At 34.6% G+C, this 26414-nt stretch overlaps 2 protein-coding genes across 3 annotated transcripts in view; one reads left to right on the forward strand and one right to left on the reverse strand.

Annotated features, from left to right (window-relative positions):
* Reck (Reversion-inducing-cysteine-rich protein with kazal motifs) overlaps window positions 1-11149 on the forward strand; it is a 46042-nt gene extending 34893 nt beyond the window's left edge. For both annotated transcript variants that reach the window (XM_089705460.1, XM_089705461.1), the window contains exons 17-18: window positions 9709-9848; window positions 10117-11149. In XM_089705460.1, the coding sequence (XP_089561586.1) occupies window positions 9709-9848; window positions 10117-10752 (776 nt within the window). In that variant the 3' untranslated portion in view covers window positions 10753-11149. The remainder of the gene's footprint in view (window positions 1-9708; window positions 9849-10116) is intronic.
* On the reverse strand, window positions 11145-26340 carry LOC149480938 (brefeldin A-inhibited guanine nucleotide-exchange protein 3). Its single transcript, XM_089705459.1, has 24 exons — window positions 25974-26340; window positions 25122-25255; window positions 24752-24871; window positions 23041-23218; window positions 22279-22408; window positions 21921-22100; window positions 21715-21813; window positions 20264-20488; window positions 19704-19940; window positions 19575-19627; window positions 19332-19497; window positions 19132-19246; window positions 18651-18818; window positions 18204-18375; window positions 17939-18062; window positions 17556-17733; window positions 17237-17378; window positions 16599-16809; window positions 16426-16519; window positions 16071-16223; window positions 15376-15600; window positions 14779-14952; window positions 12096-14696; window positions 11145-11460 (listed from the first exon to the last, which is right to left on the reverse strand). The coding sequence occupies exons 1-24, from the start codon at window positions 26056-26058 to the stop codon at window positions 11248-11250; spliced, it is 6177 nt and encodes a 2058-aa protein (XP_089561585.1). The 5' UTR covers window positions 26059-26340; the 3' UTR covers window positions 11145-11247.
* Window positions 26341-26414: the final 74 nt, after the last annotated feature.

Genomic DNA, 26414 nt, shown 5'->3' on the forward strand with positions numbered 1-26414 from the left:
CCGGACATTTTCCGGGGATTTTCCGAGCATTTTCCGGGCATTTTCCAGGCATTTTCCACGCTTTTTCTTCGTGGGGCTCCTATTTCTGTATAGTTCTAAAAAACACGAACCTAACCTAACCCACCCCCTTATCCAAACCAAAAAATTCTGATTACGAATTTTCGGTATATTACAATATGCCGGCCGTTTGTAATTCGGCGGATTATACAATCCGATTGCGACATACATACCCCTCGTCCCGCGTACCTTCCAATATCTTAGATGTTTTACATTTCCGACTGTTAGTTAGGAAATGTATGGATTTCCTAGGAAATGTGTACTATAAAATAATTTATTTCACACATTTCCATGCGATTTTAGGAATTACATACATTTCCTGGGAATTTCATACAATGACGGATTACATACATTTCCGTTAACATATACTTACAATGTTTATAATTATAATGATAAATAGGCAGAAAATAACGGTCTATATAATGTTATGTTATATTATAACCAGTAAATAAAATAAATATTTAATTAAAGTTTATGTGTAAACTGTAATTCGATACAAATGCAGGGTTAGAACAGGATTTTAAAATATGTCTCCGGTATTGGAAACGAAAATTATTAATATTTGTCAAACTGGTTAAATGGTGGTGGAATGTTGTTCCAACACTTATGGCTCTTTCAATTTATGCGTTTCGTATCGGACCGCTAGTCGCTACAGTGCCGAAGCTGTGCGTTTGTCGTACGGCGCACGGCCGGTCGTTTGTTTTCATACAAAATGCACGGTGCGGCAACAGCGCGGCGTCCGTACCGCGAACGCTCGACAGCAGGACGGCAATCTACAGATCACCCATATTTGGCAATCTCGCTTCACCTAATGGCCTTGTCTGTTCAAGCCGAAATGAATTAATTACCTACTGCAAAAATTAAATAATTTAGATTACCTGGAAAAGACAAGGAAAATAAACTTTAAACAAGTGTTCGACCGATTATTACCAAGTAGGTAAATAAATTAATGACAAGACAAGGTAATTAATGCTAAATAATTTTCTAAAGAAAACATTTTTTTCAAAATTTTCACATAATAGGTACTAGTACCTAACTAGACTCATTATGATAAGTCAATGAATGATAAATAGAATATGTTTAAGTAAAATGAAGTAGTTTATCATCACTACATAGTATAAAACAAAGTCGCTTTCCCTGTCCCTATGTCCCTATGTCCCTTTGTACGCTTAAATCTTTGAAACTACGCAACGGATTTTGATGCGGTTTTTTTTAATAGATAGAGTGATTCAAGAGGAAGGTTTATATGTATAATAACATCCATTAAATAGTAGAGAAGTACTGTTATTTTTGAGTTTTCTGATGTGATGTCGTAAAAAATTACATTTTTTCCGCTTACATTGCAAACGCAGGCTGAACCCTACGAGTTTTATCAAAATAATGTACTAAGTATTATACACATTGAAAAAGTCTATAGAAAAGTTTTTTTTTTTTTTTTATTGTACAATAGGGGAGCGCTTGGCCACAATCTCGCCTGATGGTAAGCTGAGATGTGGCCTAAGATGGAGCGCGCTTCCCTAAAATCGTCCGCGATGGTATATTTCTATCTCTTATGGATAACCCACAATAACTTTTTTTTGTCATTTACTTTTTACGACAAATATTGGCTAATTTTCGATGCGATTTTAACCAATACAGCATTAATCCTTAACCAATTAAATACCTTGAATACATTGTTTATTTAATATAGATCTATATGGCCCTTTACACCGTATGATTTAAGTGAATATTTTCGAAGATATTACAGATTTAAAAATTGCGGGACGTAGCGTTTGCGGCGGTACCAAAGTAACTATTCTCTAATCTGTGGCGGTACCGGCCGGCCGCCCGCGGGCCGCTGTTTTTATATACAACGTTCACAGTTTTTCTGTAGTGTATTTAGTATCAGCATTGCACCCGTGCGAAGCCGGGGCGGGTCGCTAGTTATACAATAAATTAATCTTATAAATTACCAACTTTCATTCTACGGCTTCAACCGTGTGCCTTATTCAATCCCTGTTCCTACACCTTGAATCCAACTAATATTTATGCAACAAAATTGAGATGTCCTTTTTCAACGTAGGTATGTACCGTGTATGTATATCGAAATTTCCATCAAAATCGGTTCAGACGCGTGCGGGAATACCTATTTTCTCGTGGTCCCACTATTTTCTATTTTGTCCTACTATGACGGAGTAACTTTCGTATTTATCTACAAAACAGAAATGATTTGATTGTTTGTTTGTTTGTATTGGATAGGATCCGAAACTACTGGATTGATTTGAAAAATTATTTCACCATTCGAAGCAAAAATTATACCTACCTGATGAACTTAGGCTACTTTTTATAACGGGAAAATACTTCATTCTTATGGGAATCGATGTCGAAATATTTAATTTTAGGCGCATAAAGAAAAAAAACGCAAAGGATCATTCAAAACCTTTTCTACGGTTTAAATCTCAAAACTTTTTGGTTAATACTTCATATAAAGGTAATCTGATAGGATTATTTAGAAAATAAAACAAGATGACGTAGGTAGGTATTTAACTTTAGTTTCGATTTATTATCATTATGATGATTTCTTGATATTCTTAACGACGCGGTTGGCGCAGAGGTAAAGTAACTGCCTACTGAGCTGACGGTCCCGGGTTCGATCCCCGGTCAGGGCAAATATTTGTGTGATGAACTTGATTATTTGTTTTTGGGTCTGGGTGTTATCTATATATGTATTTATAAAATATTAAATTATATTTATCATCGTCTAGTACCCACAACATAAGCCTTAATTGAGATTACTGTGGGACTAGGTCGATTTGTGTAATATTGTCCTTTAATATTTATTTATAATTTATATACTTATAATTAAATGTGACTAGAAATAATATACTTACTACGGTTTAAGTATAGGTTGTATTTTTAAATATATTTCATGTACAGAATTGGCCTCTCTACAGATTTATTATAAGTATAGATTTATACTGCTTTTATTTAATTCAATATTAAAGTCGTCTGCAATGAGATTAATTATTATTATTATTTTGTAATGAGATCTTGCAATCAAATATTCACACAATCTCGCAAGTTTTCCGACAATTCATTTTTCGTATGAAAACGATCAATACACTATACTCTGTCCATTATATTATTATTTGCTTTTTGACAGCTTCACCAGGCCTCCGTCACTCGCTCAAGGTCGCGCTATAAGTGCCTACCGCACAGTAGGTCGGTACCGACCCAAGCGGCAGTTGGTTGGCACACGCGAGACTGCGCACCCGCGTCACGTTTCCCGCGCTCGCTACCAAGATGCCCGGTTATTGCGATGTGGACGGGTGTCGGAGTTCAAGCAATAAGATTTCATTTTTTTTATTGTATAATGTAACAAATAAAATTAACAATAAACAAGTCAATAACTGCGTTAAAAACAACCGACTTCAAACTTGCACTTGCAACATTTAAATACAGAAAAAAATGCTCATAAAATAAAAACTACTGGGCCTATCCGAATAAAATTTTTATGGGACCAATTCGACACCATCCCGCATCGAACAAAAAAAGAATCACGTAAATCGGTTCAGAAACCACGGAGTAATCGGTGTACATACATAAAAAAAAAACAAAAAACATACCGGCCGAATTGATAACCTCCTCCTTTTTTTTGAAGTCGGTTAAAAATTAAGTGTTTCAGCAACTCTGTTTAATTTACGCGCTCGGTACAAGTTACAACCCTAAAGTTTTCGTTTGATGACGCAATCACGCGGCGTGCGCGGGAAACTCGTTTCTCGGTGCGTGTTCGTAGAGTACATTTCTTACTGCAGCCAAGTTGCGGCGCATTTTGTAGGTAAATATAGCGTAGGTATTTTAGCTTTTGTATGGGAGTGATGTATCTGTTACGAAGTAACTATTCTCTAATCTGTGGCTTCACGCCTATGTAGGATTGTATTGTCTATGTTAAAATGTCATACAAATAATTATCCTCTAATTATCGTACTTCATGGACAGGTCCCGCCCACTTAGTGATGCCTACACAGAATTATTCAATAATGGGTCGATAGATTAGAATAATCGATACAAATACTCTGTAAAATATATCCGATACAGAAAAACTCTTCTATTATGTTATATAATTTAAACGTGTGCGTTACCCAGGCAAAATGTTTTGCTTTAGAGAGATGAGACTTAAACAAATAATTAGTGTATCATGAGGAGCAATTTGTTTGAATTGTAGTTTTTAAGTTATTTAAGAAAAACAAATTTTGCTGGAGTAACGTTTGAAACGTTACCCAGGCAAAATCGTCTTTCAAAAATTAGTTTCAGCACGGAACCAAATACATGAATAGATAGCTTTTGTTGCGTAGTAAATGTTTATAAATAGCAAAATTTGTGTGTGGTATAGTTCTTTAGTTATTTAAGATTTTGCTGCGGTAACGTTTTGGGATTTCCCAGATCTCGAAAACGGCTCAACGCAGAAGTTTGAAAAAAATACCAATAAAAGACCTCAATTTGTTTAAATTTGTTTAATCATTAGTTTTTGATTTGGTTGACGTAAACCAATGTAATTAAATGGTTTCAAAAATCAGAAGAAACGGGTTTGCAAGTACAGTGCGACACAAAAGAGATGAAAATAAATGAGGGCGCCACCGTCGCTCATATAGCAACACTGATACTGCGACGCAAGCGATCTTGATACTATAGAATAAAAATCTAAAAATCTATATAATATAATCTAAAATAAATACCGCGATTTAAACCGTTATAATTGTTTCATTGTAGCAATAGTGTAAATTTAAGACAAAAATACATTAGTATTTTAATTGACCTACCTAGGTCAAATTTTACTTAAATGTATTTGGAATTAGTTATTTTATAAAAATCGGTCAAGTGTTTAGACTGCAGAGGCGCACATAGAATCAAACATACAAACAAACAAGCATACATGCAGCTCAAACACATTACCCTCTTTCTGGGTCCGTCGGGTAGAAAAAAAACAAGGCGATTTGAAAACTACATATTTTTATTTTTTTTTTGTAGATAAATTTTGTACTTTAATATAATTCATCAAAATCTAAATATTCTACTCCTTCAAAGGACTGATCATCACTCTGTTTCGAAGTACCTCTCCTATGTTTGGCTGGCGTTGAAAATTTGCCTTCATTTCTACTCCCTTCCTCTACTATCCTGCGTACTGTGCTTTCAGAAACCCCTATAACAAACGAATTAAGATGAATAAAATCAAATAGTACATTTAACATATTTTTATAGTAGCTTAAAACTAAAACTTCCTTTATTTTATTAATTTTTTTTTAATGTAGGAGGCCAGCGTCCCTGCGCTACACTAGTAAGTAGTTAGTAAGCTAAATCTAAAATATGATTTTTTTTCTTATGGTTTGATTGATTAATAGATAGCTGTATGAAAACAATTATCACTATACTATGTAGTAAAATCTAAACTAGGTACTTTATTTGAGGCTGGTTGGATTGGATATAACTTCTTGACTCAAATTGTGCTGGTCGCACTATAAAAACAAGTTTTTGTTTACATACAAATAACCTCAAATTAAATTGCGAAAACGTAATAATCGCCATACATACATACATTTAACACTCGTCACTAATGGAATATTCTATTTTACGTAGTAATGAACAAAAATAAATGGAATCTCACCGGTATATTCTGCTGTACGTTTGTAAACGTTTTCCAAATCAGTCAATAACTTTCCAGCTTGAAATTCGGACAAACACCGAATAAAAACTTTATACACGACATCACGGACACCGCTACGTTTAACCTTTTTCATGATGTCTCCTTTTTTATTTAAATTTCTTGTTCTAAATAACAATTTTATCTCAATAATTCTCCACTTCACGAAAAAAACAACAAATTTTTATTCAACTTGACAGCTACATTGGCAATTCAGGGTTGCCAGGTAATGAAAAACGAATTAGTTCCAAAATAATTAATTTCATCTCTTTTATGTCGTACTATAAACCAATACACTTATAACCAAATAAACAGCTGTAAAAAATACCCGTGGTTCGACGCTTGTTTACATCAGAAATATTAGATTTCATACTTTACACATTAAGAAGATAAAAACAAATTTGATTTATTTTAGACTGGTCGTACTTTAGCGATCAAATACGCAGTTCCCATAACATTAAGAAACATGGCATACTTTAAACAAATTAAAATGATTCCTGAAAATTCCTTCCTGTTAATTGCAGCTTTGAATTACGGCTCTAATGAAAGTTATCTCAAAAACAAGATTATGTCAGCAATTCTCTAATGAGCCGACCAAATTGAAAAGGTCACATAAAAGCGACCGCACCATACATAAGCGCAACCATCTGAAATGAACAGGATAATATAGATGTTTTGTTAGTACAGTTGAATACAAAAGTTTTCTGGTCAGGTTAGTTAAAATAATAAAATGGTTAAGATTCATTATTTTTATTTAAAAAATCAGTCTCATACAAATTATATGTATTGCTTTGCCTTAGCATCAACATTTTTGAGTTTTGTTACGTGTTACTTAGAGTGAATATTTTAACATTACATGTGACTGCCACAGGTGGATAACCCGTGAACCAATCATTGTCAAAGCGTCGTAACCTTCTTTTAACTTAATGTTGAAATATCCACTCTAAGTAACACGACATAAAGCTCATATTTCAATACCACAGTGTGACTTGAGTTGGAATTGAGTCGGCGTTGTGTGTGTAAACCATGTCAAAACTGTTTGTGTGTATTAAATATAATACCATTAATGAGGATGTATGTAAAGATTCAAGTCGGTAAGTGAAAATATTACGTAATTTCTGTATTTTTTCTCTAGCGGCACGGTTCAAACATGTAAACAAAGCGTGTTGAAAATATTTTTTGTTATTCTGGTATAAATAAGTTTATTAACTCAATGGTTCCTGCACAATAATCGAGCAAATATTATCTTAATGATTATTATGCCCATTGGATATGAAAAGAATAAAGATTCACTTCAAAAACAATAACAATATTATAGTGATCGACACAAAATGGCCGCCATTTGTTTACTTGTTTACGACTTGCTTGAAAAAATATTTATTTTTTCCGATTATCTCGTATTATTAAGTGTAATACTTAATAGAAAAGGGTAAGGGTAAAAGGTCTAATTGGAATATAACGTTTCCTATGGTCTAACTTGAATATTTTAATTTATTTTAATTTTGAAAATAAATCGTTTATTTTTTAATGATTTTTAATTATTTTTACTTCATACTGAAACACAACTGTACTGTAAAATAAAAACATTTAATACTCACATCGTTCAAAGACGTCGTCGTACACACACACATAAACCACAAGCACTTCTCTCCAAAACACTTGGTTCACGACTGATTGTTTCATTGGTTCGGTCGGAGCTAGCGTACCCATAGATAGAGCGTACTCAACTACTCACAGCTAAAGAGTAAGTAAGACAAGGCATATAGCTGTTGCGTTGCATTGCACACAGCGATGCGCGCTGCTCTGACTAGCATCAAGAACGTTAAAACGTTTTTAGCGTGGCTTTGCGTTGTGGTATCAAAATAAAACATTTGGTTTAACAGAAACAACAAATTAAGTACTAAAAATATAGCTACATGTATATATGTTTGTATTGTTTTAAATCACACTATAAATTATACACTATGATATTACACTTTTATTAACTAGTAAAAATTGTGTAATATGGTACTGCACTTAAAAAATATTAAAAAATCGGCTTCACGAATAACGTTTTTCTGCTTAACTGTACAAAACATCGGTTACCAAGCTGCTAATTTGCGAAGATTACCCGTACGTACGGTGCAGTCGCTTTTACGTGACCCTTTCAATTTGGTCGGCTTATTAGAGAATTGCTGACATATTCTTGTTTTTGAGATAACTTTCATTAGAGCCGTAATTCAAGGCTGAAATTAACAGGAAAGAATTTTCATGAATCATTTTAATTTGTTTAAAGTATGCCATGTTTCTTAATGTTATGGGAACTGCGTATTCGATCGCTAAAGTACGACCAGTCTAAAATAAATCAAATTTGTTTTTATCTTCTTAACGTGTAAAGTATGAAATCTAAAATGTCTGCTGTAAACAAGCGTCGAACCACGGGTATTTTTTACAGCTGTTTATTTGGTTATAAGTGTATTGGTTTACATGTAAACCCGCTTCTTCTGATTTTTGAAACCATTTAATTACATTGGTTTACGTCAACCAAATCAAAAACTAATGATTAAACAAATTTAAACAAATTAAGGTCTTTTATTGGTATTTTTTTCAAACTTCTGCGTTGAGCCGTTTTCGAGATCTGGGAAATCCCAAAACGTTACCGCAGCAAAATCTTAAATAACTAAAGAACTATACCACACACAAATTTTGCTATTTATAAACATTTACTACTCAACAAAAGCTATCTATTCATGTATTTGGTTCCGTGCTGAAACTAATTTTTGAAAGACGATTTTGCCTGGGTAACGTTTCAAACGTTACTCCAGCAAAATTTGTTTTTCTTAAATAACTTAAAAACTACAATTCAAACAAATTTTGCTATTAGTAAACAAATTGCTCCTCATGATACACTAATTATTTGTTTAAGTCTCATCTCTCTAAAGCAAAACATTTTGCCTGGGTAACGCACACAATTTAAACGTAAAGACAACCGAATTGTAAGATAGAAACCAATAAATAATAAAATATGTGGTTAGTTTAGTTTTAACATACAATGCATAGATATGTGGTCTTATTATTACATATCTTATTAGTACGTTTACGTTGTAATTATTATTTACGTACCTGATTCGATTTATGATAATATTTTAAATTTATAATTGAAATGGTATCACAATCGATAATCTTTTGAACATCACTTCTGGTATCACCCGTCGAGCTGTCAAAAAGCAATTCTTATAGTGGACAGACTATAGGTACCTACCTAATATAAGCCGCTACAGGAACGCAGTTAGTAATAATTAATAACGGCTTTAACACATTTACAATATTTTTTATAGGTACTGCAAAGGCAATGAGACTATATGTATTAAAAACGTAGTATATTATTATTAGTCTGTGGTCTGTGATATTATTATTAGTCTGTGTTAAAAACGTGAAAAGTAACGTAAAAACGTCTTAGTGCCATCTAGTATTCGTTTAGCATCGCCAAATCGGAGGAGAATAACTTGTTTATAGTAGTTTCATGAGATGGCGTTGTTTTGAATATAAACTTTTCTGTAAAATTAGTTAAAATCGAGTGAAAATTAAATTAAATAGGTAGGTTCCATTTACAAAAGTATGTAAAAAATTATAAAAAGCAATGAAATTGCAATTAAATCTAATTTTATTTTTTGCTGGTTAAAATGATACACTTAGCGGCATCTATTGGTAGACGGATGGCATTAATCGTCTTTTGTATGTAGTGCACCAGACATGGTTTTACTTAACCTGATTTAACGTCGAAAATCTAGAACTGTATAACAAAAATGGTAATTCTGAGTCGACATAATTTTGTTTTAGTAAATTGAGTCCGCGTTTGAAATGAACATAATGTTTATTGAGTCTTAAATGTTTACGATCACCTTACACAATATTTGGAAAAATGTATTGTTCATGGATGTTATTGTTAAATATAAAATTCTGAAAAAATAAACTATTTCAATTTTCTATTCCAGTGAACATATCGAACTGTAACACTCAACCGACGACCCCTGTGTGTGACACAGACGGACAAACACACTCGAATCCATGTCATCTTGTTATGAGTGGAAGAAAATTAGCTTATTGGGGATATTGCTTGCAAGGATGTTCTTCTGTAAGTATTGGATTTTAAACCTTAGATCGTTAGATATAGAACATAGATTTATTACCTACTAGCGGTCCGCCCCGGCTTCGCCCGTGGTACATGTTTACGTTTTCTACATAAGAACCATCCTCGTACTTCAAGGAATATAATAAAAAAATAATTATCGAAATCGGTTCAGCCGTTCTCGAGTTATGCGCTTACCAACACATTTTGCGATTCATTTTTATATATAAGAAGAATATGTAAAATGTATTAACTTTATAATTACTTATTTCAGACTGGAACTGTGTGTGGTGTCAACGGAGTAACATATTCACCTGAATGTGCTGCATGGGCTGAATACGTTAGTGTAGACTATCATGGACCATGCTTTGCAGTTGGTCCCATTTCTGATGTCATGGAACCTAAATGCCAATTAGATCGAATTCTCTGTCCGCCATTGAAAAAACCTAACTGTCTAGGATTCACTGCCCCTGGAGCTTGTTGCCCGAAATGTGGTGGAGCTCTAAGAATTTTGTATTCGAAAAAACAAATTGACAGAGCTCTTTATGGCACGAATATATCTGCATCTGTTATTAATCTTAAAAATATTCTATCAGCTTTGGAAAGACATGTTAAAGTTGCAGAATGTGCGCTCAGAGGATACTTGACTATAGAAATGGAGATTTTTGTTACAGTAGAATCAATTTTAAAGAACCCTACTGATTTACAGTTGAAGGTATGTGTGTTGGAAGCTGAGAAAATAGCTGATCTCATTAATAGGGATAGTGCGTTAATTACTAGCGATTTGGGTCTAAGTGCATTATCATACGCTTTAGTTGTTCACACTTATCCTACTCAAGGAGTTGGTAGTTTAAGCATATCTATTGTTACGTTAATCATTTCTTCTATATGTGTTTATGTATTAAGATAAATTTATAATATTAGACTATTGTAAATAGTATAAGTGTAAATAAAACATGTAAATAGTCGTATTTCATAGAAAATTTGTACTCTTAGATCGATAATGAGATTAATGCTTTGGTCTGCTTTATGTGAGTCAAAGACGCAGTGGATGTTATGACTTGTTTAAGAGTTTAAGTACAGTTTTTTAACAGTAAAGAAGTGCCATGTTTTTTTTTAATATCTCAGTAGATCCGTATTATATATATAGACTGAAATGAGCATTTGTAACCAATTTACAAAAGACAAAGTAGTCCTTATACCAAATATGTTATTGTATTGTTATTTTGTTGACACGAATGTTTATATTGTGTATTTTAATAGATATTTATATTTAAAGGTGATAAAATAAAAGTCAATACACATAATACAGTTGTTTTATTTGGCGATTATCATTGAGAGATCCAGGAATATATAATTACAGTGATTGATACAATATCACGAATAATTGAATAATAATAATTATTTACTTATGACTAAATTCGACCAAATCTCGTTTATCGAAAAATACATTGATTCTATCAAGTAGCTGGGGGTCGTTTACTGTTTTAGCAAGCTGAATGAAGCCTGTCTGCAGAACAGGATAGATAAGATGGAATCTTTCTAATGGGAATGTTAGCACTAGTTCAAGGTATGCCATCAAAATATTCAAGAAACAATTTCTCTGTACTTCAATGTCCTGCAAAAAGAAATATTTATATTTTTTTATATACAGGGTGTAATCGTTAAGTGTGCACAGGCGATTTTTCCGTAAGTATTACAGATAACAAAAAAACTTTAAACTGATATCGAAAGTACTTAACCTAATGAGTAAAATGGCCGTAATCAATTTTTAAAAATAAATCGAGAAATATCAAAAAAATTATCTTTAAACCCTCCCATACATTAAGTATGAAATATGAATATCCCATATACATTTAATATGAAAGATTTTAGCTTTCTTTTTCTTTTTTTGGTTTTCTGCTTTAATTACTTCGCTAATTTGAAGTGGCATTTTCCACGCTTTTTCTGGACATTTTCACGCATTTTCCGGATATTTTCCAAAAAAATCTTTCATATTAAATGTATATGGGATATTCATATTTCATACTTAATGTATGGGAGGGTTTAAATATAATTTTTTTGATATTTCTCGATTTATTTTTAAAAATTTATTACGGCCATTTTACTCATTAGGTTAAGTACTTTCGATATAAGTTTAAAGTTTTTTGTTATCTGTAATACTTACGGAAAAATCGCCTGTGCACACTTAACGATTACAACCTGTATAACTATTAACTACCATCTATGAATTTTACATTTATGAAACCTTACCTTACTAATGCTAATAGTTCTTTGCTGTTCTATTTCGGGTGGAACTGGCTGTGGCGGGAGAATAGCTTCAACATTTTTTATTTTGTCCAAAGCAATATCACTTATAGTGATGCTTACATTTCTGGTTTTAGCTTCAATATCCACTGCGTGGATACAAGTCGGTAATTTTACTTTTTCTGGACTAACGTCAGAGTATCTAATGACTTTCTTTTGTTCATTATTATTTGTAGGACTGTCTGTTACTTCAAATACTTCATTTTCCATATCTTCGTTATCATTCTCGGCATCACTGGATTCATGTTCCTTTTTAATTGTTGGAGAATGAGGTGAATCGTCGTTAAGTTTTGTATTAGTTGCTTTAAAATCTGCAAAGGTGAATGGTCTCGGTTTTTCTTGATCATCATCGCAAGTGCTGATGTTGTTTTCTTTATTTTCATCAACCGTACCAATTTGTTCTTGTTGCTCTTGTATAAAGAATTCTTCACAGTGATTAGACGATGAATCTGTTTCAACAGAACTAATAGATATCCTGTCTTTAATATTTTCTGGATTGTCAAAGTCGGACACGTTTATCAGGTGTTTCAAATAGCTACTGCATAAAAGTTCCCACGTTGCTTTCAAATCAAATATTTTTATTACAAATTGATCATACTCAAATGTCATATTTAAGGATGCCGTATAGCTCTTTAAAATTATCGTCAAGTCGTTTGGTTTCAGCTTAAATTTCGTTACTCCATTATAAAAAATGTCAGTGAGTGCAATTATTTTAATCAGCCAAGCTGATGATGTTTGCTTGTACAAATTCGCTGCATAATCCAAATTGGAAACTTTTTGAACAAGGAACTTTAATCCAGGTCTTGAATCAAACTGCATTGCTCTTGTATATGAGAGCTCTAAGCTTTTAAGAAGCAAATCAGTATTATTCTTACTGAGAATGAATTGATAGTTACTAATATTGGTACCACTTTTAAGGCTTTCTAGTAAAATACCGTTAATGCCGTGGAAAACATCTGAAGAAGCTTGTATGAGCACTGTGGCAATGATTTGAACGAGTATTTGATGAGCCAATAATCCAACAACTAGTCCTCTATTGGGAATTCTTACTGTATACAAATCAGGATTCAGAGAATTTACAGCTTCTGGAAGGTAGATTAAAAATATATAACTTCGGTCATCTATTAACATCTGGGATGAATTTTTTGCAGTTTGTTTTAAGTTACTTTCCCCTCTTAGTTGTTCAGTGAGAAATACTTGTTGTGCCATGGCATGAAGCCTTACGTTGTCATTCACTGAACAATCTCTTCGGGCAGCAACTTTAACAATTGCTAGATCTCCATAAAAACTGTTAGAGTTTTCTTTAAAAGCATACGTCAGTTGTTTCAAGGGACTCAAACTGACATTACAAGCTCTGTGTAAACTTGTACATACTATTTCCCACTGATTATCGGTTAAGAGGTGTCCCGATGTTAAAATGATATGTCTGATGCAAGATGCGCCCAGTCTTGCTATTGGTTCCTGGGCTTGTGCGATACATTCCACCAAAATTAACATGATTTGTTTCAAAGCAAAAGTGACTTCTGCACTTTCGAATGGTTCATTTGCTTTGTCACTTTTTTCATCTGCTGTAGTTAGTTCAACATTTATTTGTTGTAAATTGTGTAAATAAAATACAATTGTATCGGTTGTCATGCCGCAACATTGCTTAAAATTTGGCATTACACTATCCCAATGAGTGTTTACATTCGCAATTTGACGAAGCCAATTTTGAACTGTAGGCAGCAATAGATGATTAATACAGTGCAGACCAAAATGCGTTCCAGGTACATCGGCTATGTTTCTGAGCAATTTAAATAGTGTTTCCATTGCAGCCGGTTGATTCTTCTTCGAACAAACAACTGTTGCTGATATCAGACCTTCGATGAGGACATACCACACTTTGAGTATATTACTGGGCTTATCCAATTTTAACAAACAATTATTTGTCGTATTTGATGGCGGTAGACTTGTAGATAATTTCCTGTATGAAATAAGTTCTTCAATACAATTTTCGTTGTTAATATATTTTGTCACGTCCAGTGAAGCATTTGGTATAATCGGATCCACAACTGACAAAGGTAAGTCACCTTTGATTCTATTTCCCGTGTTAAAAATGGGGCATTTTGGCATATTATACATCATTGTTAAAATATCAGCACAGTTTTCCAAATGGAAAAGAGCTTCTCTACACATATCTACTATAACTTTTTCAGTCTTTTCTTCACTAAGTGGTATGAATTTACTATTCTTCGAGAATTTTAAACTTAAGCTTGGTTTTGGCTGGGTTGGCGTTGTTGGTTTTTTAGGCTTTGCTTCAGTATTTTGAGGTTCTTCGTAGTGAAGTCCTTTTATGTGACTTAGAAGACATAATATACAGTCCAAGGCTGCATTAGCAAACACTAAGGTGTTATCAGTATTTAGGAAGACCTTAAATATTTCGAGAATAGCCGAGTATTGGTTCGAATTGTTTGCTGCTCTCAAGGTATTAAACAGAGGCCGCCAGCCAGATCGAATTTCCATTCGGTTTGTCTCTACAAATTCGCATATGCAAGAGATTATTTGTTCCTGAAATAATAATAATGGTTAGTAAAAAAAAAGTTATTTTTTATATGTAAATAAAAAAAACAAAAACATAAAAAAACAGTACCTGAATATCATCATCACAAAGCTCCAAACAAAGCAGATTTTCAAAAGGTTTGAGCAAAGCCTCGTTAAAATGAAAGTGAGGCAATTCCACTTGTTGATTTAGAAGTGTGGTGGCGCAATCATGTAGACATTGGATCGCCAAGCTTGATATTTGGATATCTTTATGACACGCCGCCTATAAAAAATACGTTTAAAATGGTTAGTTATAAGATTTTAAAAGCTTCAACTTTTTACTATTTTAATGCGCTGATAGATGGGATTCGGTAATTTTATCCTATTTCTAAAAAACTGAGATCGTCGGATGGTAAACTATGTTAGTAGTTTATGAAGACCTTGACATACATACTTATTCATAAGTTTTTTTTTTTTTTACTATAGATAGGGAAGCGCTTGACCACAATCTCGCCTGATGGAAAGCTAAGATGCGGTCTAAGATGGTACGCGCTTCCCTAGTAGGTACCGGTTCACTCTTTGCTTGAACCCCCATATTGTACTCGTCGGGGAACACAGATTCAGGAAGCGCGTTCCAGTCCCTTGCGGTTCGAATGAAGGCGGGCAAACCAAATAAAAATTTTCTTAAAATCTACTACTAAGTGACCTGCATAAAGTGCGGCCCCACGACCGTCCAGATGGCCATCCTGTGCGCGAGTGGGCGCGCCGCGCGCAGGCACCGCAGCGCCACGTCCCCCGCGCGGCACAGCGCCCGCGCCGCCTCCCCCGCGCCCCCCGCACCCCCGCACACACCCGCACTCGACCCCCGCGCCCCCCGCCGCCACCAGCCCATGTTGTTGTTCACTATGTCTTGCTCCCAAGACGAGAAGAGCTGGAAATAAGACTCGACCTTTAAGTAGATGAGATGATAGAAGAGCGGCAAATAAGACTTGGCTTTTAAGTAGATGAGCTGATAAATTCTTAATACAACTCTTGATAATGTTTTTCTTACTGACGAAGGAGTGCTGAAAAATTAGCTTTTAAATTATAATTATACAGTTTTTAATAATTTAGTTCTACATTGTCGTAAAGAGTAGGGTAAAGTGCAGAAATAGTAAAAATATTTGACGTGTCAGTTTGTTTCATAATTAAGGGTTTTTTTTTGAAATATTTTGATAACTATATTAGTGTTAATAAATTACTTAGATTTACTTAGATATACATATATATTCATCTAAAATTTACTCTGAATTAGAAGGAATTAAATTTAAATCACAAAAATAAGACTAGAATATTACAAAAATATGTCTTTAATGTATGAGAAATAATAAGAAGATAACAACAATATCAAAAAATAATCACCAATCGATGATTATGCGACACGAGTCTCTGCAAGGCAGCGCGTAGCGTGGGCAGCGTGGTGGTGGCCGCCAAGCGTGTATACAACGCATCAGCAGCTGCTGTTAAGGCGCAGCACACGCGAGCCGCGTTAGAACCCGATATTATGTTCCCACCCTGTGTAATCAGTATTGGAAATACAACAATTAAATACCAGGAAAATAAAGGTCAAAAGTCTTGTAAAGTGGTACCATTTCGATACTGAATCAATGGAATGCTTGCACAGTTAGAATTTAATTCGTTCATTTGGAGTTTACAATAACAAATACCAGTTTTAGTAAAAGTGCATTATTAATAATTTAATTAAATAGCTTAATACCTCTTGTCGGCATGTTTCCACGATCTTCGCGACAGACATTTCATTACTTGTATTGTTATCGAAAACAGGTTGCAAAAAGTTGAATACATCCACACTGAAATCATGTGTGGATATTAAAGAACAGATTTCAATAGCTTAATTAGACATTCTAATAATTTTATTTATTTCCCTACCACGTCTCATCGTCTCTTCCATCTAAACCAAGTTTAGCATCAGCTTGTAGTATAGAAACCGTTTTATTTCGACCAGTCTGCATAGTGACTATGGGCGTAGCGTTATTTCCTTGTTGTCCAAATAACGAATGTTCGAAACTTGACACGTATTGACATGCAGCAAATATGTGATCCCAACATTCTGGTGCTTTCGAGCCGAGTTCTAAACCACCTGAAATAATATGTGGATTATGTTTGAAAGATTGTTTTGTAAAATTTATTTTGTGACTTGCGGGTTAAATTCGTCTATTATGCTTTGGATCAATTTAACAAAAATATATTTCGTCAACCAAGCAACTTTTCGAAATTAATTGCAAAGACACGGTAAAATGAAATGATTAGAAGAAGTTTGGAATAATTCGTAAATTTTGACGTGATAACGTCTTTAAAATCGTTTTAGTCGGGTGACATGTTCAGAAACTTGTGTCACACCAAAACCTCACGAGCGCCATCGCGGGTATAACGAGAGAGAGACGGACCGATTTCCCGTCTCATCTCGAGCGCTGCCACCAATAAGACGTTATCACGTAAACATCTCGATCGTAAACCTACTTTACAAACAACCAATTTTTTTTTAGGAAAGTTTCTTATGAATATACCTGATATTAAAATATCCAGCGACAAGGCATGTGTAGATAATATTTTCCCATTAGCCGGTTGTGATATAGCTGAGCTGGCTAACAACGCTAGAATGCTATTGCAACGATTCTGTAGGCTTAGCGTGGTGCTGATCCTTGCGGCCTAAAGTATTCATTAATGTCATAACTAAAAACTAGCTTTAAGACGAAGAAGTGAGAATTTTAAAATTAATAAGATTAATAAATATATTTGTGAAAAAAGTTAGAATAGGAAGTGTCTGTTATTAAATTATAGCATGTGAATATTTAAAAATAAGTGTTCTTCTAGTTAAAATGTAACCTTATGAAGCCCTTCCAAGCACTGAATAGTCAGTCCTTCCCAAGCAATCCGCTGTCTCTTTCCAAACGTGTTAATCTTCGTAGATATAATTCCATGTAATTTGTGCTTTTTGTTTCTGTATCCAGTTAATGGAACGCTCAGTACTGTCACCATTGAATCCCAGATGCATGTTAGTATTCTAAAAATATTTATTGATTAGGAAAAATATGTATTTAGTAGTATGGTTAATGTAAGGATTAATCACATCGACTACCAAGCTGTTCTTCGTAAGAAAGAGATTAACAAAAATCCATATCGGAAGAAACGTTATTTTTTTTACTATAGAAAATTATTTTCAAATGGACAAGGAAGAAGAAGAAGAGCTCTGATAATAATAAATTTACCTCCTGGCCCATCGTAAGCTAGCTTGGTGCTGCGGAGTATCATCAGAAATGTTTTGCACCATTGATACTTCTTTCAATCTCTGCCAGTCAGACATTACTGGATTGGAATCCAAACCACCCAAATCTTAAACAATATTATTATTGCGATAAAATCTCAGCTACTGAAAAATTATGTCTAATAGATATTTAAAAGATTAAAATTATTTAAATGATGACTGGAAAGGTTTTTTAGATAAAGATCCATCAGGAGAATTTAGTTGCATACCAGATAACAGATGAATAAGCGGATGATCAGTAGATAGAACATCTTTCAATAGATCCGTAGCAACGACTTGTTGGTACAGCTCTCTTAGCCAAGTGGCTGAGAGATATACGAGCACTCCACTCCCTTGCACGTCATCTACGAATTCGTCTTCTGTTAGAGGTAGTGGAATCTTCTGGAAATGCAAAAAATAATTGTTTTCAAAACGTAGTTTAGCTAATGACTTAAAAGGAAATTATTTAAAATGATAAAGTGTTCCTAGAAATAGAACTAGAATATGATAAAAGTAAAATAATAGTTGTAACGTTCCAAAGCTTCTGTTGCTTTAATGCATATAAGAATTAATTTGCAGGAATGTGATCGACATTTCTTTAATTTCTAGTTTTTTGATCTTATTGAATGTTTGATTAGAACCTTTTGAGGATCAAAATGTTCTTCATCATAACTTACGCTGATATCCGCATAATATTTGCTCCTCCGTTGCTTCAGAGTGAGTAGCAAAGCAGCGTAAGTAGCGAGATATACTCCATCTGCGTTCATGATACAAGCTGTAGCCGGTGGCTGAGCTGCGTTATGTTGGCAACACTTTGAAGCAAATTCTTGCATCGCTTCATCTACCTAATTTTTAAATGAATAAAATAGTTCATTTCATTTTGTAGTTTCATTTTAATTTGAAACCTATGTGAAAAAAATGCCATCTCATGAAAGATGAGTTTTGCTGTTTTTTTTAAGATTCAGTTTAATTTTAATTTATATCAGGTATCTAAAAATATAGTCGTGAAAAAGATAGGTATTTAATAATTTAACTGAGAAAAAATTTTCATGCAGTCGGGTTTTTTGCTTTTACAATTATCGACTGTTTCATTATGTGTGGTGTTCTGAGGAGTTACTTTTCAATTTCGTATAAATCATTTATATTGTTAACACTCACCTCAATACAAGTTCGTAGATGTAAAAGTTTTGGGAGGAGAGAATTATGTAAAGTTTTCACGAATTGCCTTGCGTTGTGTCTTTCTAAATCTACATTACATTCTGTTATAGTGCATCTAAAACAAATAAAAAGAACAATTATTAATAATATTTCATACTATTTTTAATTTCTCCTATTAACTGTTTTAGTAAAATGCATACCTTCCAAGATTCAAAGTTTTCGGTATAGTTTTAGTTTTGTCATTGATATTCTCCTGTTTTGTTTGACTCGTCGGATTGTTTGCTCTACTCGGTAAAAATACATTATCTGCATCAGAATCTGCTTCGGCATCACTTCCAGAACTTATATTTTCTGGACCCGATGTATCTGTAATAACATATTCATTGGAATAAAACGTATAATTTTTAATATTTTCAATAGCATTACTACTTTTTTCTATGTACCTGAAGAATCGTTGTCCTTTTCTTCATTGCTTTGTAGAACTGCTACAACATCTCTGAAATATTGATGTGTTTTTTTTATTTGTTTAAAGATTGAAGAGAGTAGAGAATCATGTAAAGTTAATAACATACCTATACGGGCTTGGTAGTCTAGCCAATGTTTGATAGGTCAATGGTCCAGTGTAATCAGCATCATGTAACTTGGGCCAATGATGCAAAATAAGCGTAGATACTTCTGCGTTTATATAATCATCAGCACCACAACAGAGTTTCTCTAACGCATCCAGTAGTGATACTACACATTCTACTGCAGCCGCTACAACTTCAGGATTTCCACTGCGTCCGCAATCTTCTATACCGTCCATAATTCTATGAAATAAACAATTAGTTTTTAAAATAATTTTAGGTATGGATTAATTATACATTATTTCATCACTACATATTATAAATTCCTCTACCATTTTTGTCTGTTTGTCTTAACGCGATATACCTACTCAAAACTAATGCACCAATTTTCAGTATGTTTTCACAAATGGATAACATGGTTCTCGATTTTTTTGTATCAATTGTTTAGGTTTAGACAACGCGAAGCTGCGGTTGGAAAGCTTGTCAAACATTAGATCAATAATTTCAAAATTTTCGCATTGAATAATTTAAACATTAGTAAAAGAATTGATTGTTTTAGTACTTACAGTCTTACAATCGCCATATCATCACTATGTCTCTCTGGGTCACTTTTCTTCAGCAGTACTAACTGTACCAGTCTCTTTGGATGCTGTAACAATTCTCTTACACTCCGTAATGGTTCTACTCGATGTTGTATCGGAGGGTAGAGTAACATTCTGTGGTATAGCGCTTCTAATACTGGACGTAGGTTGGATGTCGATCCCACTAGTCGGACCAGCTGGTTTGCAATGCTGCAAGGTATCAGGTGTTTAAGTTTGAACGTTTCTTATAATCATTTATTTTACACTATTTTGACAATAAAGTACAGTGCGATTCAAACTTAATGGCGGCTCGGAACATCGAACGATCTTAAAACAATTTTAAGTATTACCGGAACGTTAAGGTTGGGTCGCCTAAGATCGGATGTGACATAAGATCGGATGCATGGAATAACTCGCAAACTAGGCAATATTCTCTACTGCTACCAACACTACTAGATCCGCCATTTTGTTCTGCCCCTCTCTTCACTCTGCGGCCGGCCAGCGACCAGACGGGACGTGTACACAGGTGATTCAACAGAAAAGGTGTATTTTAAGGCGAAAATCGTCGATCCGATCTTACCTACAAAATTTTGATGGCTCATTGTGGAGAGTACTTTCATTGAAATAATGTAATTAATTATTTTGGGGCAGAATTAGCGAATCCTCTTTCCATCTGTATACTTTGATTACGCCTAGGACGTTCACAACCCAAGATCCGATCTTCCCTCCCAATGCCGAAGATCGGACCGAAGTTTAGCTCTTGACTGCGCCTTATGCAATAATGCGCAATAATTATTAACTTTTAATATATTTAACTATCCAATGACGCTATGACTATCAGACCTTAGGTACATTTTCATTATTTAGTCCTAGAACACGGAGGATAAAAGTTTGAGAAACTTAATTAGGATGAGGAGGGAAGACCGGACTAAAAAAACGCAATAAAAAAAAAAACTTCTTTGTCAAATTTTTTGAGGAATTTCCTGACTCAATCATTGATGCTCAATGTATGGACGTAAGTCCGGATGTTTTCCTAATGTAAACATTATTATTAAACGCATAGAAGTGAAGATACTACATAGTCCGATCTTCGGCCGAACTGTTATTTTCTTCACTATGGTAAGTCGAAAAAAGTCTGCTTTTTAGGCTCTAAATTTGCTTAGATAGATAGCATCTACGCAAACCAAAAAATTAGGGGTTAAACAATATTTTTTTGTCATCAATTTACAGTTGACCGCAACAGAAAAACGACATCGAATCATGAGAAATAAAATAAAAAATACAGTACGTATAAAATTTTCGGCATATGCGTCCGATCTTAGGCGACCCAACCTTAAGGGTCGGCCTGCGCGCTCGTGCATTCGCAGCTAATTTCCGAACCGCCATTAAGTTTGAATCGAACTGTACCTGCTTATAATAAAGAATTAAGAACGCACCTGTAAATAGTTTTTGCCTGTTTGCTGTTGAAGCTTGGAGCACATACTAACGCGCCTGATCCCCGTCCCGAGTCATCGACCAAGTGGCCATCATGTTCTCTATAAATAAAATTGATACAGGTAATTTAATGTACACTAACTATAATGACACATAATATGGAATACATCATATATGTGTAATGTAATACTTAGCTGGGTATACATACCTAGATTTGATGTTTTTATCGACACGCGGTGTTCCCAAGAAAGATATTAGTGATGGAACAAACTTCTGCCAGAGGAATGTTGTGAAGTGAGAGTTGCCGCTCACTCGCTCAGATAAACTTGACATTAATGTCAACAAGCAGTCTAGAAAGAATAGCGCTAATGGATTCTGCTTCGGTACCCTAAAAAAGTAAAAAGTAAACTTAATACCTCCAACAATGAACAAAGCAAATATTATTACCAGTTTATGGATCTAAAACTCTTCTTTAAAACCAAATTATTATCCAATAATAATTGCATTTTTAGCTAACTCTACGTCATAAAAAGTTATAAATTATAGTTAAATATATAGTTACGTACAATTGTGTTTCCGATAGTCTGCCGCATAAGTATTGTATGACTGGTATAACTTCGCTGTAGCAGCCCACCGCCACGATGTGGTTCCTGCCTAGTGGAGAGCCTTCGGAGAGCAGCTCTTGGCATTCTTCATCTGGTTAATAAAAATTCTAATAAGTTAGTTGCAAGGTAGCATTGTTTATTTCTATTGTCGATGTTTCACTAGTTTCTCGGGCTCCACCTGTAATGAATTTTGTAAAACCATGCGGAATCAAACAAAATGTAAAATACTTCAGCAGATCTTAATTTATGAGTGGTGTAACTGATCCTTTCTTTCTTGTTGGAAGTTTTTTATTCTTTCTGAGTATAAGAATTGCACAAAATCGCCCCTGCTGCAGCGCCCGCCGACAGACAAACACTAAATCAGCACTGTTTTTGTGCAGCATTTTGCTGAGGCTGTGTCCATTTGCCTCATTTAATTAAAAAAAAAATGTCTATAATGTGTTTTTGTCAAATAAAAAATTGGTTGTCTGTAAAGTCGGTACTGACGATAGTTGAACGTGACAACGTCCGATTGTGCTTCTTTGTCGCTCGTTCCGCGCTCTCGCTTGCACTTCAAGCCTTACGGAACGCCTCACTCCTCAGAGCGTGAGGTAACGCCGCATGAGTCATGTTTTTTCGTGCGTGCAGGCGGCTCTATTGAATTATAAGACGTTGTCACGTCAAAAAATTGTATATAATGTGTTTTTGGCAATAAGTTTCTTTTCTTTTTTTCACACAACGTACCGAGCTGCGCACAGTACGCGCGCAGCACCTGCGCGGCGGCGGCCCGCGCGGCGGCGGCCACGTGCGGCGCGCCCCCCGCCGCCTCGCCGCAGCGCCCGCACGCCCACACGCACAGCCGCCCGTTCAGCGTGCGCCGCGGCGACAGCGCGAGTGATAGGTACATGCGGAAGATTTGTACCTGACAAATAAAGGAAATATGTTTTCAACACGCGTGATTTTTCACGATAGATAGAACAAGTGCTGTGGAGATGAAATTAGGTATGGTTATCTTAACACGTTCACTGCGGCATGTCCAGTATCGGGCCATCAGCGACTACACCACAGTGCGGCGCCCAAAATCGCAGTTTTCACCGTGGTGCGGCGAGGTTTTTTATATGTTAATCAATGACTAGAAAAGAGACAAATATATTTTTGTGATCACAGTTTGAAGTAGGACTCAATTTCGTTTAAAAATCGTATGGCAAAATATTGGACCAACGCATAGGAAAGAAACCGTTTCTTTTGTGTGCGGCATGTCAAATATTTTGCCATGGACAAGCACCTCATGCCGCACTGTACTGCGAGCGCGCCGCGTGTCAGTCTCGCATAGTGATGCACCAGGACCGAAGCACTTTTCTTTTGAGTTTTTTTAAATGACAATGATACCTTAAAGGCTTTAGTTTTTTTACTTTCTTTTATTTCGTAGCATAAATGCAAAAATGTGATGACAGTTGTGAAAATAATATAAAACATTAAAACAAAAGTTACTGAACAAATTAAAACAAAAGTTACTGAACAATTTCCTGATAGTACTCTATCAAGTACCTTGTTTTATATGTGTTTTTTTTTTTGTATCGACGATCTCGTTATCTGTTAACAAACAGACTGAAATATACAAAATTGATTTATATCGATATCGATGTTTTATTTTACAGTGTTTCCCATCGCTATTACTGTAAACATGCCGTATCAACGCAGTGCGGGATGGCAAATAATTTTTCACAAAATCAGGGGTTTACATTTTCCCTCATATCTTTTAAACTATTCGGTCAAACTAAAAGCTATTCATGCGGTATATACTAGACTATATATACTATTACCTGAAAAAAAATTTTTTGAAATATCTTGAAATTTCATGAAATTATTAACCTTCAAAGTCAGAAGGTGCGATGTGATAAAAATGGCTCATGACGCACAGTGGTGAACTTGCCGATGTGAAGTATGGAAGACATGCCGCAACAACGGTAAGTTTGGCATTTTAGGTGCCGCAGTGAACGTGTTAATATATATAAATCTCGTGTCACGTGTCACAATATTTGTCCTCAATGGACTCCTAAACCACTTAGGGCCGATTTTTCAATGCTTGGGTAAAACTTATCCGTCCAATAAAGTATTACACGATAATATTAAAATGTCACGTAAACTGTCAAATACGGGCAATTAGAATACGTTTTTAAAATGGTAGTTTTATACATTATTCGACGAATAAGTTTTATCCAAGCATTGAAAAATCGGCTCTTAGCCGATTATAATAAAATTCGCACACCATGTGCAGTTCGATCCAACTTGAGAGATAGGATAGTTTAAACATGTAGGTACCACGGGCGAAGCCGGGCGGACCGCTAGTAAATTTATATAAATTTAATTCAGGTATGGTTGTCAAAGCAGAAAAACAAAAGAGCGAACTTCAAAAATGTTACCGAATAAAAGTTAGCATTAGAAGTAGGCTCACCTGCGTATCTGGTAACTGATACATGACTGATGAAGTGGCACAAAGCAGCTGTGACGGCATCCATAGCGAATCGTCCTCTGGCTCTATACCCCGATGGAATCTATCGTCGCGAAGGATTTTCTGGAAGTTGCAAATAATTTAATTTTATATTTAATATCTTAAGTTTTCTTTCCGATTAAAACACATTGATGATTCTTGATTGTTAATTATGATAGGAGTGTACAATTCACTCGTTCAATGATATAAAACTCGAAAAATACGCACCAGTAAATTGGCGGGTAGAAATAAAAATGACTATTCGAATTTTATTCTCGATTCAGTCTATTATAAAGAGTCAAGAATTATTTATTTACTATGGATAAACACATACATGAAACCCCTGGAGCGCGAATGCGACGAGGCGGGGGCGTTTGCTCTCGAGCGCGACCTGCAATGGCAGCAAGCACGCGCGCCGGAGCTCGTACGACGCCCGCCGGCCGCTGACATCTTGTGCACATAGTAGCTCTGTGGATGATATTGTTATTTTCTAATATCAGTATGTTTTTCAATAGTTATAAAACAACATTTTTGTCAAGGATGTTCTATTTGATATTTTCATGATCGATTTTTTTCTATTCTTTATAAATTTTCAGGGATGTTCTATTTTATATTAAATTTTGATATCAATGTAGATTTAATACCTAATTAAATAGTACCTAAAACAATAGATTTCTTATACCTATTGGTGAGGGAGCGCAAAAAGAATTCTGCGCTATTTCAAAAAGATCGCGCCAAGTGATGTTTCGGTGGCTTAAATCATTAGGCGGTGATGCCTCATGGTTGTATTTGTATTTTCTTATTGCGCTGTTATAGTTGATGAGACACAATATTGTAACATAGACTCTAGTTTTGTAGGAAATATTTAAAGTGCTAATTTAGTAGCTAGTTCTATATTCTCATTATAATATTCAAAATAACATGAAATGACACAAAATAAATGACTGCGTAAACTAATTTAATTTTTTAATACAGATTTATTAATGCAAGAATGGGTTTCAGAAATGTAGGGAAGTACTTACTTATTTAAATGAATTATCAATAAATGTCATTTTATAATTATTATAAAAAAAACATTAATTTATACAAAAGCGCGGAAATAAAAGTGTTATATAATCAACTAATAAGCTCTGTATCACCTTATCATCTTAAATCTTAATCATTGTTATCTCTATCGATTTGTTACCTAGTGCTTCCTGACATGATTTTTTAAGAGAGATTAACTTTGGACCAGTAGCTTCTTTGAATATATCTTGTAACAATTCTTCCATTTCAAACTCCCAGGGCAAACATTTTGATCGTTTGCCTCGTCTTGTTCACAATAACACTATTATTTGCAGATAAAACAACGTTCTAAACTGAGTTTAGTGATAAATGATTACTGCGTATTGTAAAGTTCTATCGAGTGGGTGGTTTCTAGCGGCTTCGCTTATCGGTTGACGCGTAACTTTGAGCATGCTCAGAACAAAAATCAATACTCGTACCCGTAGACTTTTTGTGTTTATTTTAAATTGATATCAACAGGTGTCTATCTCTGTATATGTTGTATTGAAGTAGTAAGTAGTAAGTAATATTCGCTTTTTAAACGATAGTTAATTAAAGTTCAGTAATAACGTTATTTAATACG

The sequence above is a fragment of the Colias philodice genome, chromosome 17 (assembly GCF_061535455.1).
Source record: "Colias philodice isolate Cphi_HAF_F1 chromosome 17, ilColPhil1 Martin Lab GWU primary, whole genome shotgun sequence".
Classification (NCBI taxonomy): Eukaryota; Metazoa; Arthropoda; class Insecta; order Lepidoptera; family Pieridae; genus Colias; species Colias philodice.